The 16,843-nt window shown below is 40.7% G+C and overlaps 1 protein-coding gene across 4 annotated transcripts in view; it reads left to right on the top strand.

The window, feature by feature from the left end:
• Positions 1–16,843, top strand: part of eya2 (EYA transcriptional coactivator and phosphatase 2) — a 111,205-nt gene that overhangs the window by 85,827 nt on the left and 8,535 nt on the right. For all 4 annotated transcript variants that reach the window (XM_012971488.3, XM_012971489.3, XM_012971491.3 and 1 more), the window contains 2 exon segments: positions 12,252–12,341; positions 16,148–16,206. In XM_012971488.3, coding sequence (XP_012826942.2) covers positions 12,252–12,341; positions 16,148–16,206 — 149 coding nt within the window.

The following is a 16,843-nucleotide window of genomic DNA, read 5'->3' as shown; positions in this document are numbered from 1 at the left end:
AATAATAATAATAATAATGCAAGTATGGCAGCACGTACTCTCAGCCACTTAGCTGAACAGGCATTGACTTCTGAATTATAACTGCTGAGCTCCAGTCTGTGTCGGAGATGAATTGACACCTCCCACTGGGTCATTATTCAGCTAGAAGTGCCCCAAACTTCTGCTCTGCCTTTCCATCCCCAGGAACCTTTAGATCTAGTCCTATATCACCTCTGTTGTTGAAACATGTAAGCATTTCCAATTCCTTTAGAAAAACACAGGCCAAAGTGCTTAAGGACATCTGTTTATTTTATTTCTTTAATGAGAAAACCTTCCAATTTCTGCCTGGCTCAGCTGTGTTTGTTTACATTCCCTTAGTCATGCATGCTGTGCACCTAGGGACTGCCAGTAGTCCCTCTTAGGCCTCTTTCTGGTCCATTCCCTTCTCCTGCCCCCTCTGACTTAAATTAGCCTTTCCTTAGAAAAACAGAGACCCCTGGAACCCAGCAAAATTAGCCTTCGAAAAAACAAATAGGGCTTAATTCATTCAGTTGATGGCGGATTAGCTCAGGATGAATACAATTTGGGAAGGATTTTCCAAGGAAGTTTAAGATTGGTTTACACACACACATTTGTGGAATGCAGTCGCACAGGTAATTAGAAAGGACTGCAATCACGAGATATTATCATAATGAAATATTAGGACAAACTTTTACTAGAATATTTTTATTTAATTTTAAAGGAGCACAGGCACTTTTCTTTTTTTTTTTAGATCTATTTTTTATAGTCTTGTTGCCACCTTCCTAATAGTTTTATACCCAAATGACCGCTACCAGGGGTGATTAACATTCAGTATTATTATTATTGTTAACATTTATTTATAAAGCGGCAACATATTCCGTAGCGCTGTACAATAAGTGGGTTACATACATTGGACATACAGAGTAACATATAAAGCAATCAATAACCAATACAAGAGGTGAAGAGGGCCCTGCCCAAAAGAGCTTACAATCTACAAGGAGAAAGGGTTGAGACACAAGCACCAGAATACTGAACCCCAGCTGGGCACACTATGTCCCAAGCCAATAGAAAGAAGAGGGCTGCACTGGAGGTGCTCAGGCAGTACATGAGGTATAACAGTATTGCTTTATCCTAGAACACTTTGGCACTGTGTCCCACCCTGGGTATGTGCAGCAAATCCAACTATAACATTACCCCAGGAAGCCAAGAGCATTTGTCCTTTATTCAATGCCTCTTCCTCTTCTCTGTATAATACCTTCCACCTTATACTTTGTTTCCCACCATGTTGAAGGTGAAAAAATAGAATTTTCTCTTTATTGAAAAGCCATTAGGGGTTTTAAAATGAATGTGATTCACAGCTTTGTGCATTTTGGTGCCATTCACACAGGATATGACATCAGCGGAGTTAGTGTGAATCCATTTGGCCTTTATTGAGTGTAGGGAAGGTGCTCCCAGTGCATCTATTGAGTGTTGACATAACTGGTAGATATTGTAGCGAGGCAGCTAACAGAGGAGGAAAGCATAGATTATAAAAGCCATCTGGTTAATATCTTGTTGTAATAATCTACAACCCGAGCCTCTGGGCTGTGCTTGTGAGACTGTAATATGTGAAGCAAACAAAGCCTTCATATTGCAGCGAGCATATAGAGATCTTATATATTTACAGATAGCTAGTAAAAATAGAATGTAGAAATATTTAGTCCATTTGGGAATGTATTTCTTGGCATTGGCAAAGCTATAATCATAGTGCTTCGCTTGGCCCAATGTTGGTCTAGATTGGGACAATTTGATATAGCCCTGTATATGTTTTAATGGATCACGCTGATTTGGGCTAGCATACTGTATAAGCAAAAGTTCGCAATGGCTACAGTTTGGATTCTAATGGTCTAAATGTTCTTCTAACTACGGTGGTTTAGCCCTGGGTGAACATTAAGGTTCTGATGCAAGCTAATGTTCAGGCTACAAGATAGTCTGTTTTTTCGTTGGTTACAGATGCCCTGTATATTCCCACTTCATTGTTGTCTGAATAATGACACACAGTGCCAACAAACATTGTAATATACCGTTCCTTTTGCTTATGCTAAGCCTACATTTCCAGCACAGTTGGCCATACCTATCCATTGAACTCAGCAGGAAATTTTCTAACCACAAGAAAAGGGATACATGTTATTTAAAAGGAACGTTTAGGACAGACAAGTAGCCCTAGCAAAGAGCTGAATGACCAAGTTCTAGTTCTTTGATGCCAAAAGGAGTACTTTTCCGAGCAGTCAGGCTCTTGGCTCCGTCTTCCTTCCAACTTACTTACTGTACCTTTCAATCATGGCCTGGGGAGCTCTTAAGATTAATAAGAGTGATTTGAATGTCAGGCTGGAGCACTGCAACAAATTGCTTGTTTGGAGAGCTGGATTGCTTTTGTGTGTTAAAAACACTGGAGTTCTCTGAAAACAATCCAGCCTAAGCCCTTTCCTGCATACCTGGCTAATTCCCCCCTTGTGTTAAATAGCAGGTTAGAAGCCTGTACTTCACCATTATTTTATGGATGGTTGACGTAAAAATAACAGGTTGGTTTGGCAAGGGGAGGGTTCGAATTCAAAGGAGAACTTTCTCACCATCTTCCTTTTGTGCCAAAAAAAGTAAGGGTGTGATTAAAGGGAAAAGATGCATTATGGAAAGGTAAGCCTTATGTTTCATGCTACGGAACTCTTCTTATACCTTTGCATTTATAAATATGGGTGTGATCCGCTATATTGTGTTCCCTAGCTAGCACAGTAAGGCTAATGGCACATGAAGTGTTTCTCTGTAGATGTGGAGAAACGACCAATGCCCTCGTGTCTGCCGTGACTGGAAACCATACTCACTGCTCTTAAGAGGTGGTTCTTGGCTCAAAAATGGTTAAATGTCCATTAAAGGGCCACAAATTCCCGTTATGAGTAGTTTCCATTCATGTCAAGGGTAATCAGGCATTTCTCTATTGGCTAAAATACACTGGCGCAGAAACACTACAAGTGTCGATAGGCTAAGGGGGTTTAGCTTATAAGGAACATTATATATGAATACAATAGCAGGACACCTGCATTATATATAATAATATGCATTATTCTCACCCACATATGTATGGGTTGCCACACAGTGTGCCGTGACTGCAGAGAACGCGAGAGTTGGGTATCCAATTTGCCAACCACAATGGCACCTTCCTGCAACTTAACCGTATCTGCTATCAGTCCGGAGTCATGGCATAGATCAGTTAGATAATAAAAAAAAATAAAAATATAAGAAAAAAAACTCCACCTTCTACATTTATATTAGATCTTTTTAATCACAATAACAGTTCTTTAAAAATGTGGTGGAGGAAATAATTCTTTGCGGTTTCTTGTTTTGTACATGCCTAGAGTATTAGACAAAGAGATCCCAGGGAATGGAGGCCTCTGCTGAAGGCAGTGATTGTGTTGCTATGTCTACACTCTTTACTGGGCAACAGAAATACCTATCTATTCCATGTATCTGCAGTTGAGTGTATTTATCAGCCTTGTCATATTCAATCAGGGAACATCTCTTTTGGTCCAGCCTTGAGTGCGAGAACATAGATTGTTACACGCTTGTATTCCACTTGGAAAAACATTGGTTTTAGTGGAAGCTTTCAAATATTTTTTCTACCTCTTGGGTGCTGGAAAGGTCACATTCTGTAAGGCTTGTTGGCTTTCTAGGGGCCTTAAAATGTAACATGATGTATTTAAACCTGACTGATAAAAATTAAACTATGGAAATAACCAGATCCATGGATTCTAGCCCAGAGAGTTATCGCTCCAATAGAGCTGTCCAACAATTGGCCTGTGGTCTGGGTGTGGACCTCCATGAAATTTTTATGGCCATAAGCCTACCCTAGGGTTTCAATGATTTCTTTAAGTGACTTCATAATTTTATTGTTTTCTGGCCCCAAGAAATGTGGTTTGGTGAATAATCGCCCACCTACATGGATAAGGGTGGACATTGCTGCTCTGGAATTTGGTATGGTCATACAGCTAAACTCTAATTATCCAGGTCAACCATTCAGCCTTCACAGAGGACACCCCCTCGAGATTCTGGCTAAAGAGCTACAGATCGTTCATTGGTATTTGGCAGCGGTTCCCAAACTGAGGGTCAGGCCCCCTACTGGGTGGTTCCATATGGCGGATAGAAGCAACCAGCATGTAGGCCAGTTTGGGTGGGATTTGTGGTTGATGCTTATTTACTGTCTTGGATACCCTGAGACGTATAAGCGAATAACCATGTTTTGCAATTTGGTTTAAAGCTAAGTTGGGGGCTGAACCTAAATCCAGTATAACAGAATTCTGTTCATTTTATGTTGGCTTTAACACAATCGTGAAAGTCATTATTGTTATTATTATTATTATTGTGACTATTTATCTAGTGCCATTGCCTCCTGCAGGGCTCTACAGAGTCAAAGTTAAAGGTGAAAGATCAATTAGGGCACAAAGTTTCAAAGCATCAAGCTGTCGCCATGCCGAATAAACTGTACTCTGGCTAGATGTAAAGGGAAATAAACATTTTTCTTGGCTCCATATTAAAAAAATGGCAAGGGAGGTGAAGATCTGAATTGACTGCCTGATGAGCTTCACTTCACTTGTAGCCTTGAAGCCTTGTTTTGTTTTCTTTGTTTATGTATTTAGGAACTTCAGTTGCTCCTTCCTCTGCTGTATTTCCTATCTTCTGGCTTAGCTGCACCCACAGAACATTTACTTGTTGGCACTTTCAGCTCAGTTGGGGAGTTTTACTGTGTAGTACCAGTTAGTGAGAGCACAGTGATGGACACGGAGCTCCCTCTATAAGACAAAGATCATCACTGCAGCTTCAATTTGAACACCTAAGTAGTATGTTGACTTGGGGTCAGATATCTGAATACACATGGGGTCTGTGCAGACACGTGCCAATTGCAGTTTCCATCCTGCCCCATCAATAGCTGAAGGAGTCCAGAACAGTTATTGAGCAGGGTTGTTTTTAATCCCATACAAATATTAATGGGTTGCCAACTTATTCAAAAGCAATCAAGCTATCTGCCCTAGTATGGGCATCTTAACATGTAGGAGCAATCAAACTGCCTATATTGCACCCTTGACTTGATTCAGGTCAAAGAAGACATGGAAAATGGTCAATATGGAAAAAATCAAGGTGTGTCCTTTTTATGGACAGTATCTCTATCTAGGTAGGCAATATGGTAACTCCTACTCAATTGTATTCAAACATTCAAAGACAGGATCGTGCAATAAGCTATGTCCTAAACTGTTCCTATCCATTTAAAATGAAATAAATGTTAGCCAAACCATATTTATAAAAAAGGGTATATTTTTCCTCTAGGCTCTAAATTCTCCGAGCTCAGCTGCTTGTTCTTGCAGTTGGGTTTCATTATTCTAGTATTCTCCTGGCATGCAGCCAGTTGGGGTGGGGGGAAACTCTAACGCAACCTGCCAGAGTGCATTAGTAAGGTGTCAATGATGTCCCAAAGCTTTGCGTCCTATAAACATCTACTGAAACTATCTCTTGGCAAGGGGGCAGCGTACATTTACCGAAAAGGCTGTCACTCACGTTTATGTTTGTTTTAACGGTCTGGGCAAATTTAAACCACTCTGAGAAAAAAAAAGACATTTTCTTTTCTTTAACTGGGATCCAACTTGAGCCTTGGTGTCCAAAAAAGCAACTATTTCGCCTTCCTTTATATTAATTATGCTTTTTAGGGATATTTTGAGTTCAAGCCACAGTATAAATCAAGAAGAAATCTTATCCATTTGCCTTTCAGTGCTGGCCGCTTTGTAGAATTTCTTGTAGCAATAAATTATAGTGTCCACACTGAATTAATGGGAAGAATTTACAGCTGGTCAACGATTAAACCACCCTGGAGTCCCTGAACAACATAGATTTAAAACCTATGCTTTGGCCTCCCTGAAATACTCACTGTTCTATAGAAAGGAACTATATTGCTACAGAAATGTAGGGTAATTAAATAGCATTCAATGGCACAGAGTAACTTTTCAAGCTTTTCATTTGTTATTCATGTTGACTACTTGTGTTGTTTTATTCGGGCATATGGGAAGATATATTTTGCTCTATTCTTACTTCCATTTCCTTTCTAACATCTCTTTATTAGAACAGAGGAAACATACTGCCAGTATTGGCTGGAGGAGGGTAGGGAATCCAGACAGTGGGCAAATCATTGTGACATCTCTAGCAATGTCCTAGTAAAATAAGTCAGACTGGGTATTAAACAACTAACTAGCCTGTTAGGGTATCAATATGTCAACTAGTTACAAGAGCAAGAGTCACTAATAGTTCTATCATATGCCTTTCTCCAGTGGGGGGAACTTGTTTCCTTCAAAATATACATTCATATTTATATAGGTTATAGGCCAGCAGAGCAATTTTTGCTCAAATGTTATTGCCCATAAACCTTTGCAGGGGTGTAAGTATAAATTCCAATCACTTGTTTTATTTGTATTGGAGAATAACTAACTTGAACATAGGTGGGAGTAGAACCAACCTGTAGCTAATCACAGCGTTAGAACATTTACAAGACACAGACTTAAGCTGGCCATACACGCACCGATAGTATCGTACGAAACCTCGTTTCGTACGAAATTCGGTGCGTGTATGGCAAGTCGGTGAGTTGACCGATATCGCAGGAGGCTGCTGATATCGGACGACTCGCCGATCGGCCAGGTTAAAAGATTTTGATCGGCTGCCATAGAATGCACCTGAGCAAAATCTGCCGTCAGGGCTGAATCGGCAGAAGGAGGTAGAAATCCTGTTGTTTCTACCTCCTTATCTGCCATTTCAGCCCTGAAGGTTAGTGGTGGATTTAGCGATCTTTCCGATGGTCGGCCAAAAGATCGCAAATCGCCACGTGTGTGGCCACCTTAAGCCGTATCCAGTCAAAGGATTAGACAGACAAGTGGTTATCGGACTTTTTTAGTTCAAGTCTCCTTAGAGGTCCAACCTAATGTCAAGATTTTCAACTCTGGAAAACATTAGTTGAGCATAGTTCCAAATATATAAGGTGGTATATGTATTCATCCCAAATATCACCCTAACTGACCTTCAGGCTGGGCTTTGAGGTATTATCACATAGGCATTCTCCTCAAAACTCCCCCAACCTGATATGAGAACAGTCAAAGGACTGGATCAAACAGTGGCCAGAAAAAAACAGTAGAATATTAAAATTTTCCATCTTATTTTAAAAGTGATGTTAGAAAGAAATATCCTCAGGTAAAAACAATTAAAAATTAGCTCAAATTTCTACTGATACTCATAAAGCCCTTCAAGAAGCCCACCACTTGCTGCCCTCCATTCCCAGAATCATTAGCCATCCTATTTTAACTATACTAGACTGTTCTTTAAGTTTCCAAGTAATTAAGTACAGTCAAAGCCATTACATTTTTCTTAGCTTTAGCCCATGTTATTAATGCAGGTAAACCCGTAAGTAGGAGCTTTTACTACAGAAAGCACTCGATTGTCTCCTAATCCGTCTCTGACCCTTGGCTGACACTTTCACGAGATAAACTCTACAGAATAGGCGTCTGATTTAATAAATACCATATAATTAATGCTTTCACCCTTGTGGCTGTGTCATTATTTGCTCTCAGACTCAACAGGTAGTTGGCAGAGACTTTGAGAGAGGAAAAAAAAAAATTAAAAAAGAGGCTGATGGGTTTAAATGGTTATAAAAGCATATCCAAGGAGCTTACTTATCTTTGCATTGTCCATGCATTTTGAATGTCAAGGTAATTAGAACATAAGCAAATGGAGGCGAATTCAGGCAGAATTCTACCGCCATGTAATTCCTGTTCCATAATAATCTGTTCGGCCTTGTAGAACGTCCATGCAAGTCCAAACATCATGTTGCTCAGACACGCTCATGGTGAGAAAACGCCCAGCACATGGACCATTCACAACAAGTGCAGCAAAAGAAACTGTAGAAATAATAATAAAGTGTATTTGCAGTTTCTTTTTCATCATTTATGTTTGCACATAGCCTTCCTGCACATAAATGGCCCCAATAATGTCTTCTTAAGTTAAATATTTTCATTTGAAATAATATGAACTGACACATATGCTTTATAGCCCCCTAAAAAAGTAGAAATTACACAACAATGTCATACGTCATGGGCTGTTTACTATGCCCATTGCAAAATAATCTTGAGGTACTGCCAGGGCTGTTTGTCAGATGACAGGGTTTATTGCATATTTACAGTGAGATTATTAGGATGATGCTTGATATGCATGTTTATTCGGCTGGGTGGTGTTTCGCTAGTCTCGTTGTCATTGTGTGACTATGCCAAGAGAGACTGATTATTTTTGGTGCCTTTGTTTTTTTTTAAAGACTGGTAATATCAGTTTTATTTTGATATAATGCTGTGGCGATATTGCCATGTCATCTGCTGGCTTTACCAGTTTTATGCTTTGTTTAAATTTACACTGGCCCAGTAACCCCAGAAAACAGACTCTGGAACTGGTAACTGGAATCCTGTACTCTTGCAACATGTTGCTCACCAACCCGTTTTGATCTTGCTCCCAGTGGCCTCAAATAGGTGCCATTTTTACATTTCTGGCTTGAATACATTTTTGAAAGTACAGAGACACAGTTTTACTCCAAGCAGAGCCTCCTTCAGGCCAGCAGTCCCCATGGGGCTACCAAATAGCCAATCACAACCCTTATATTGCCTCCTCAAGAATATTTTTCATGCTTGTGTGGCTTATCAACACTTTTTGCATCTGAGTGTGGCTCACGAGTAAAAAAAGGTTGGGGATCAAGGTTGGGGATCCCAGGTTTAAACCAACCCAATATACATCAGCTGAATTAGCCTTCTCTGTATATAACATGGTGGTAAAGGGTATTTGGCATTTTGCCCCCCACTGTGTTTAACAGTTTAGGAGGTAGAGCCAACTGTTTAGTACAGGTATAGGACCCGTTATCCAGAATGCCCGGGACCAAGGGTATTCCAGATAAGGGGTCTTTTCCGTAATTTGGATCTTCATACATTAAGTCTATTAAAAAATCAATAAAACATTAATTAAACTCAATAAGATTATTTTGCATCCAGTAAGGATTAATTATATCTTAGTTTGGATCAAATACAAAGCACTGTTTTATTTTTACAAAGAAAAAGGAAATCAATTTTTAAAATTTGAATTATTTGCTTATAATGGAGTCTATGGGAGACAGGCTTTCCGTAATTCGGAGCTTTCTGGATATCGGGTTTCCGGATAAGGGATCCCATACCTGTATAATCACCTATTCACTTCTACAGCAGCAGTGGCGTAACAATCGATTAAGCATACCCCTACCCGGGGGACAGGGGGCCCCAGGCTGCGGGGTTTGATTCCTCCATTTTTCATGTAAATCCCCCCTCCACACCAGCTCCCAGGTAGGAGAAGGGGTGGGGATTGGGGATTTACAGTGTGCAGTGCAGGGGGTGGGCAGGGAACGCATCAGAGCGGAGAGAGGGGGCCAGGGGAGTTTGCTACTTTGCGCCGGGACCCTCAGAAATTTTTTTGCAGGGGGACCCAGCGCCTAGTAATTATGCCACTGTATAGCAGGCATCTGTAAGAACAGGTGCAATTGCAAATTTGCTTTAGCCAGCAATTAGTTTACATAAGTCTACTTTAGGTAGAATCCTAAAATCAAATCTCTGATTTATTGGTATAAGTTACTGCCCTGGGGCAAATATGCCCATTGTTAGTAAAGGAGATAAACTGAGATCCAACAACAAAATAACACTTAGTAAATCACAGTCTACATACTGTAAAGTGTTCATTTTTAGGTAAAAGTAAAAGCAATTGCCCATAGGATTTTATTTAGTCCCAAGGAACTGTGGATTTTCTGCCTCCAGTCTAGTGTCTGCCTCAGGAGATCATGCTTATTTTTTTAACATTTTGCCCAAGTAACAATCATTTTAAAATCTTTTTATCATGGGGGGGTGGGTTAAAATTGTAAAAATAGCTTATTTTGGTTACTGTTTTCTTCTGGTAAGAAAGTATCAGAGCCTGAGAACAATCTAAGGCCTAACTGTGTAATCAGTGTGGATCAGATGACGTCCCTTTTGGTCCTTTTACCAGGAAAATTCTGTTTTCCTTTGCGCCCCTCTGTGAGTCACCCGAACATCTAAATCCCCAGCCATTCTTCTTTAATTAAATGCTCTCTGTCAAGAATGCGTAATAATTAAGTTAGTGTGCCGGTTTATACCCACCATATCCACAGAGCCTTCCATAGAGCTTGACTGAAACCTACTAGGCCTTCCTTTCTCTTCACAGGCCCTAATTTGCCAGTGACCCTTTACTCTCAGAACATGACAGGAGGGAAAGCTGCAGAGAATTAAAGTTAAATTCTGCCTAAATCTGAGGCGCCTTAGTGTGATTTGTAGCTTGACTCTAGCGGAGCTGCCCACACGCGTTGTCAATGGCAAAGAAAAACACAGCCGACACCATCAGGGCCTGAGTTTGAAGGGGCCTTGATTTTATTAGCAATTTTTATCTCGGTTAATTTAGCAGGGACCGGGCTGCGTCTATTCCATTTTATAAGGCCAAGTTTTTCAGCTTAAAGGAAAAATATACATGATCCATTGTTTATGCCCCATATATATTACTTTTTAAATTTGGCAGTAAAGCATGAGGATAATGGGGAGTACTCATTCCTTTCTGTGTATTCACATCTACGCGTGGCTGGGAGCTGCCCTATTGTTTTCCTGAGGAAGTATAGTGAGCCATATTGCTTCCCTTATCCAGTAGGCTATAAGGCAGTGGTATTATGACTTTGGGTTTGGACCCCTTTTTACTGTCCTAGATTTGGTTTTGCCCCCCCCCCCCTTAGGTCATAGGAAGGTTAAAATACATGAAAATGTCACTAACAGTCACACTTCTATAATTCTATTCACAACAAAGATAGTAAATACAAGCTGGGCATCACACATTATTGGGCCCTAAGATGGGCTAACTCTTCTACTACTTGGGCCACCTGAAGTGCACCCAACCCACAGTTTGGGAAAAACTGGTTCCCCTTGTTTATGAAGCCTTTATATACAAAGCCTGTATTCTGTGGAAAACACTTTGTTTACTAAGCCTGTATTCTGTGGAAAACACTTTGGGGCATATTTATAATGCTGTGTAAAAAACGGCGACAAAATTCGCCAAACATCACCAGGCTTCGCTGTGTAAAAAACGGTGTTTTTTTTCCTCCGCCAGAACTTAATGGCGTCAAATCTGGCATTCGGACAGCGATCTTCTCGGTTTATTTTACACAGCTTTTCAGGCCGTTTTTTCAGCGAATTTGTACACAACTTAATAAATATGCCCCTTAGTTTACAAAGCCTGTATTCTGTGGAAAACACTTTGTTTACAAAGCCTGTATTCTGTGGAAAACACTTTGTTTACAAAGCCTGTATTCTGTGGAAAACACTTTGGGGCATATTTATAATGCTGTGTAAAAAACGGCAAGAAAATTCGCCAAACATCATCAGGCTTCGCTGTGTAAAAAAACTGTGTTTTTTTCCTCCGCCAGAACTTAACGGCGTCAAATCTGGCGTTCGGACGCCGATCTTCTCGGTTTATTTTACACAGCTTTTTCGGCCGTTTTTTCAGTGAATTTGTACACAACTTAATAAATATGCCCTTAGTTTACAAAGCCTGTATTTTGTGGAAAACACTTTGTTTACAAAGCCTGTATTCTGTGGAAAACAGGAAGCAGGAAGTGACATTGTGTTCTGGTAATACAGCGTCCTGTTGGCTGTGGGAGTCTGTTGCCATGGCAGTATCCTAATGGCTGTGGGAGTATGTAGTACCTTACAAAAAAGAACTTGCAGACAGAACTTGTATTATCACACTTGGAATTGTAACACATAACTGATCATGGTGGTGCAGTAGGTGCAGCACAGGGGTCCCTGGCAGGGGTGTCAGTGTAGAGGAAGCAAAGTGGCATTGACTGACATCAACCCATCAGGCTCTTTTATGAAATGTTAACTCCTCGAGTGTGCTCCCAGCCTTTGCCTATAGCTAAGGTAATACTGAGTGGGTTTTAGGTCTTTTCAGTTGTGTGACTAAAATAAATTATAATAGGGCGTTTGTGTAAACAAACCTAGAGCTCCACCGGGGCACGCACTGAGGGGAATAATGTGTCATCTCTGTAAAGCACTGCTGAATATCTAGGCACTATATAAATGAAGAATTGCAATAATAATAATAATAATAATTTTCTTTTTTGATTAAAATAGGACACAACAACGGCAGTCAGAGTAGGCCTAATGATGGAAGAGATGATCTTCAACCTTGCTGATACACACCTGTTCTTTAATGACCTGGAGGTAGGTTTGTACCCAATAAAATATATCATTTTATTTTCATTTTGTTATTGTATTAATCAAATCCGACTCAAGGTGCGAAGTGCAGGCAGCACTGTCAAGGACAATAGCATAAGTCCAGGAGGGAATTTCCCCTTTAAATTCATATTGTTCTGATTCAGGAACAGATTCAGGAATATTTATTCATTGCTATTTCCCTCAGACATCATTATTAATGTATCCACATATGTTGTGGCCCTGTAACACAGCATATAACTGTTAGGATTGAAAAAATAAAAGGCATGAATACGTAGATGAGTAAAATGTCACCGTGCCTGGAACATAAATGGGAAGCGCAAGGCTTTGTCACTAAGAAACCATTAATGTTTCATTTAATTGTTCAGAAGTTTATGAATGGGGATGTTTTCTCTGGCAAACATGTATTTAAAATATATATCTATATATGTGCCGTACAATCAAGTAGTATGTTGCTGACTGAGAAAGTCAAAAGGCTGCTTGCATTTGGCCAGGCTCCATTTTTGACTGTATAGTTGTCTTTTGAAATATAATGTAATTTGTAAAAATATGCAACTTGTCAGGTTTTTTGGTCAGGTCCCAGAATGCCCCAGTTACACCATAACACCTTGACCACACCCACCTTGACTTCACCTTTGCGCTGTGCATAAATACAGATGACTTCATGTCATGTGACATGTTTAAACATAATAGTGGGCAAGTAGGGGAAGCTTAGTTTTTGAGATCATATGGACAGGCAGCTGAAATGGGTGAATGCAGTACATACACATATATCTTGCATTAATTATCTATTTTTGCACAAGATTTCCACCCGTGGCAGTCTAAGCACAGAACATGGGCCTGTGGTTAGCAACCACCATTGTGTATCTTTCCTCTCTGTCTACTCAAAGGTCACCGCTAAATGGAAGTAAGCAAAGCTTTGTGTTTCCTATGGACTTGTGGGGGGAGCCGCAGTCTCCTTTGAACCTCTCAGCCACTTGTAGTTCAGAGCCAGATTTCCCCACACACATCAGAGCAGCCACAAAGTATTGTCATTCCAGGAACACGTCCATGCAATCAACTGGGATTGTTATGCAAACAGTGTCCTGGGACGTTACCCCAGACTTGTGTTTCTCCTGCAAGATTTCACCAAATATCTGTTAATTCAGCCCAGATTCTATTAGGATTCCTGATATTTATTCTAGTTCATGTCACCACAAGGCTGTCCAATCACAACGTTCTTTCTAGAACCTGCTTGGGTAAACAACACACAATGCACCAATCAAATACTTTTTTGTTGGTGCAAAATTAGTTATACCCCTTTTCTGTACTGTATAAAGGAAACAATATGGCCCCTCCCTCCCATATGTATAAATACAAATATACAGAGAAGGAATGTTCTGGGCACACAATAAGCTGTACCCTCATACTGTACTGTCTAAGGGAAACAATATGGCACCACCCTCCCATATGTATAAATACAAATATACAGAGAAGGAATGTTCTGGGCACACAATAAGCTATACCTCCATACTGTACTGTCTAAGGTAAACACTATGGCACCTCCCTCCCATATGTATAAATACAAATATACAGAGAAGGAATGTTCTGGGCACACAATAAGCTGTACCCTCATACTGTACTGTCTAAGGGAACACTATGGCACCTCCCTCCCATATGTATAAATACAAATATACAGAGAAGGAATGTTCTGGGCACACAATAAGCTGTACCCTCATACTGTACTGTCTAAGGGAAACAATATGGCACCTCCCTCCCATATGTATAAATACAAATATACAGAGAAGGAATGTTCTGGGCACACAATAAGCTGTACCCTCATACTGTACTGTCTAAGGGAAACAATATGACACCTTCCTCCCATATGTATAAATATAAATATACAGAGAAGGAATGTTCTGGGCACACAATAAGCTATACCTCCATACTGTACTGTCTAAGGTAAACACTATGGCACCTCCCTCCCATATGTATAAATACAAATATACAGAGAAGGAATGTTCTGGGCACACAATAAGCTGTACCCTCATACTGTACTGTCTAAGGGAACACTATGGCACCTCCCTCCCATATGTATAAATACAAATATACAGAGAAGGAATGTTCTGGGCACACAATAAGCTGTACCCTCATACTGTACTGTCTAAGGGAAACAATATGGCACCTCCCTCCCATATGTATAAATACAAATATACAGAGAAGGAATGTTCTGGGCACACAATAAGCTGTACCCTCATACTGTACTGTCTAAGGGAAACAATATGACACCTTCCTCCCATCTGTATAAATACAAATATACAGAGAAGGAATGTTCTGGGCACTCAATAAACTGTACCCTCATACTGTACTGTCTAAGGGAAACACTATGGCATCTCCTAGCAGTATGCGTAAATACAAATATTTAGGAAACAGGATCTCCATTGAAAACTGGAAGAAAAGAGGTGCAGGTGACTATATATTCACAACCTTCCAAACTGCCACAGACCCCCGACCACTCACTTAGCCGAATAGAGAAATGAGTTTGTTCCCCAAATACACAAACCCCGGCCTGAGCTTCCTACTCCGTCCAGTCCTGTCCCGCTGGGTAATGCGATCTGGCGTGGCTGGTGGGTTATGAGGTAGCGTCTCACCGAGTGTCATGGTATTTTATTAAGGCAAAGGCAGAAACGTGATAGCTACTGTTGTCGCACGTTAGCGTGTTCAACAATTCAATCGAAAATGAGAATTGCAGATCCCCTGTCCACACACAAAATACCATTCTGCTTACATAATCCCCAAGCACAATGCAGGCAACCGTGCGTAGGCTGCAAATGGGACAGGTCTCTGCTGAAATCTGCTGCTAATTCTATAGAGTGACGGCTCCTATGTGAAGCTGGGTTCCTTTAGGTAACGTAGTTCTACCTACAAACAAAGGAAAATACACACGTTGAAGGTAGCAATACAGACCAAGTCAGCAACTTATTGGCCTGTGGGTGCTCAGGATTGTGGCAGGAAATGTGGGCAGATATCCATTGGGCAGATTTGAAAATAGCATCAGGTGAGAACCATATCAGCATCTCAATTCGGTCCTTGACCAACAGGTCCCGCAGTATGATCCAACTGTTTGTTGCCTATGATCCAATTGTCCAATTTGCTTTAGCGGTGGCCTAACCAGGCACAGTTCGGCTTGTTTGGCGGCCGGAATACACAACTATCCAACCTGTGGCCCTCATGTTGACGTAATACTCCCCGTATAAAACATCAGCAAAGCATGGTCATTTTATTTTCATCAGATCAGATGGTGTATCTCTCCATTAACCTTAATAATTATCAGCATAAACTGGAGAGGTTGCTCTTTGCCCATGGTGTATGCAGGGCAATCACCATCAGATTGTAGGAATAAAACATTTATGTAGACCCAGAGTTAAATCATTTTATGACCTCCCCCTCAGTTTCGAACCATGGGAATGTTGAGTTGTTTTACCAATAAATACTGAAATTGCATCCCCCCCAAAACCAGACCAGCTCGTCGGCTCTTCTAGTTACAGAAAACTCCTGAAGCTTCTTTATGTTTCTCTTGTCTTCTGGTTACACCCATGCAAAGTATTTGTTTTATTTACGTGGAAATTAAGCCTGTATCCAATTACAGTAAAGAAAAATGCACTACATGAAATCAAGTCAATTCTCCAGTACTCCGTGGTACCCCCAGGGACGGGGTGTGTGAAACTACAGTGTCATTGTGACTGTAACCCTAGGCCTCTGCCCTTCTCTGAACAAAAGCTGAGAATTCACCTGTTTGGCTTTTTCTTTTTCAGGAATGCGACCAAATCCACATAGACGACGTTTCCTCGGACGACAATGGGCAAGATTTGAGGTGAGATATTTCTTGAAATTCTACCTTTTAACGAGGTCATTGTTGTGCTCCCTCACATGCCTCGAGGGCGTTTGGTGGTGTGAAAGTGATTGTGTTTGCACTAATGCCGCTTTGCTTGCTGCCTTCCTGTTTACAATAAGGGGCAAGTATTCCTAGGCATAAGAGTATACAGAGCTGATATTTCGGTGCTACAGATGGAGCAAACCCCACTATAGCACAACACCAGCATTACCACAGCTTTCATTTCGGTGGGAAAGGTCTAAGATCTCTGTAAATCAGTAAGCTGACCCACCAGAACTAAACTGTGCTCCATCTGTACTTTCCACATATTGTTAAAACTGCACAGCATTAGCAAGAGCAACTGTTCCCATTACAAGGGTGGGCTCACCGTTCTAATGTTCCTGTCATCAGTGGTTATATCCTCCCTCTCGTAGCTTGGGATAGCCAACTGCTTTTGTGTGAAATTTTCCCAAAAATAAAAAAAAAAGCGAACAAATTCTTTCCCCAGACGCTTCTTTGACTTGATCCTGCTTTCCAGTTAGTAAATGAAATGAGAATTACTTATTTCCGAGGGCTGGAATGCAACGCTTCCGAACCCCCCAAGTGTCGTCTCATTTGTACAAAGCAAACAATAATG

Source organism: Xenopus tropicalis, chromosome 10, assembly GCF_000004195.4.
Source record: "Xenopus tropicalis strain Nigerian chromosome 10, UCB_Xtro_10.0, whole genome shotgun sequence".
Taxonomy (NCBI): domain Eukaryota; kingdom Metazoa; phylum Chordata; class Amphibia; order Anura; family Pipidae; genus Xenopus; species Xenopus tropicalis.
This window is presented reverse-complemented; position numbering and strand designations above follow the sequence as displayed.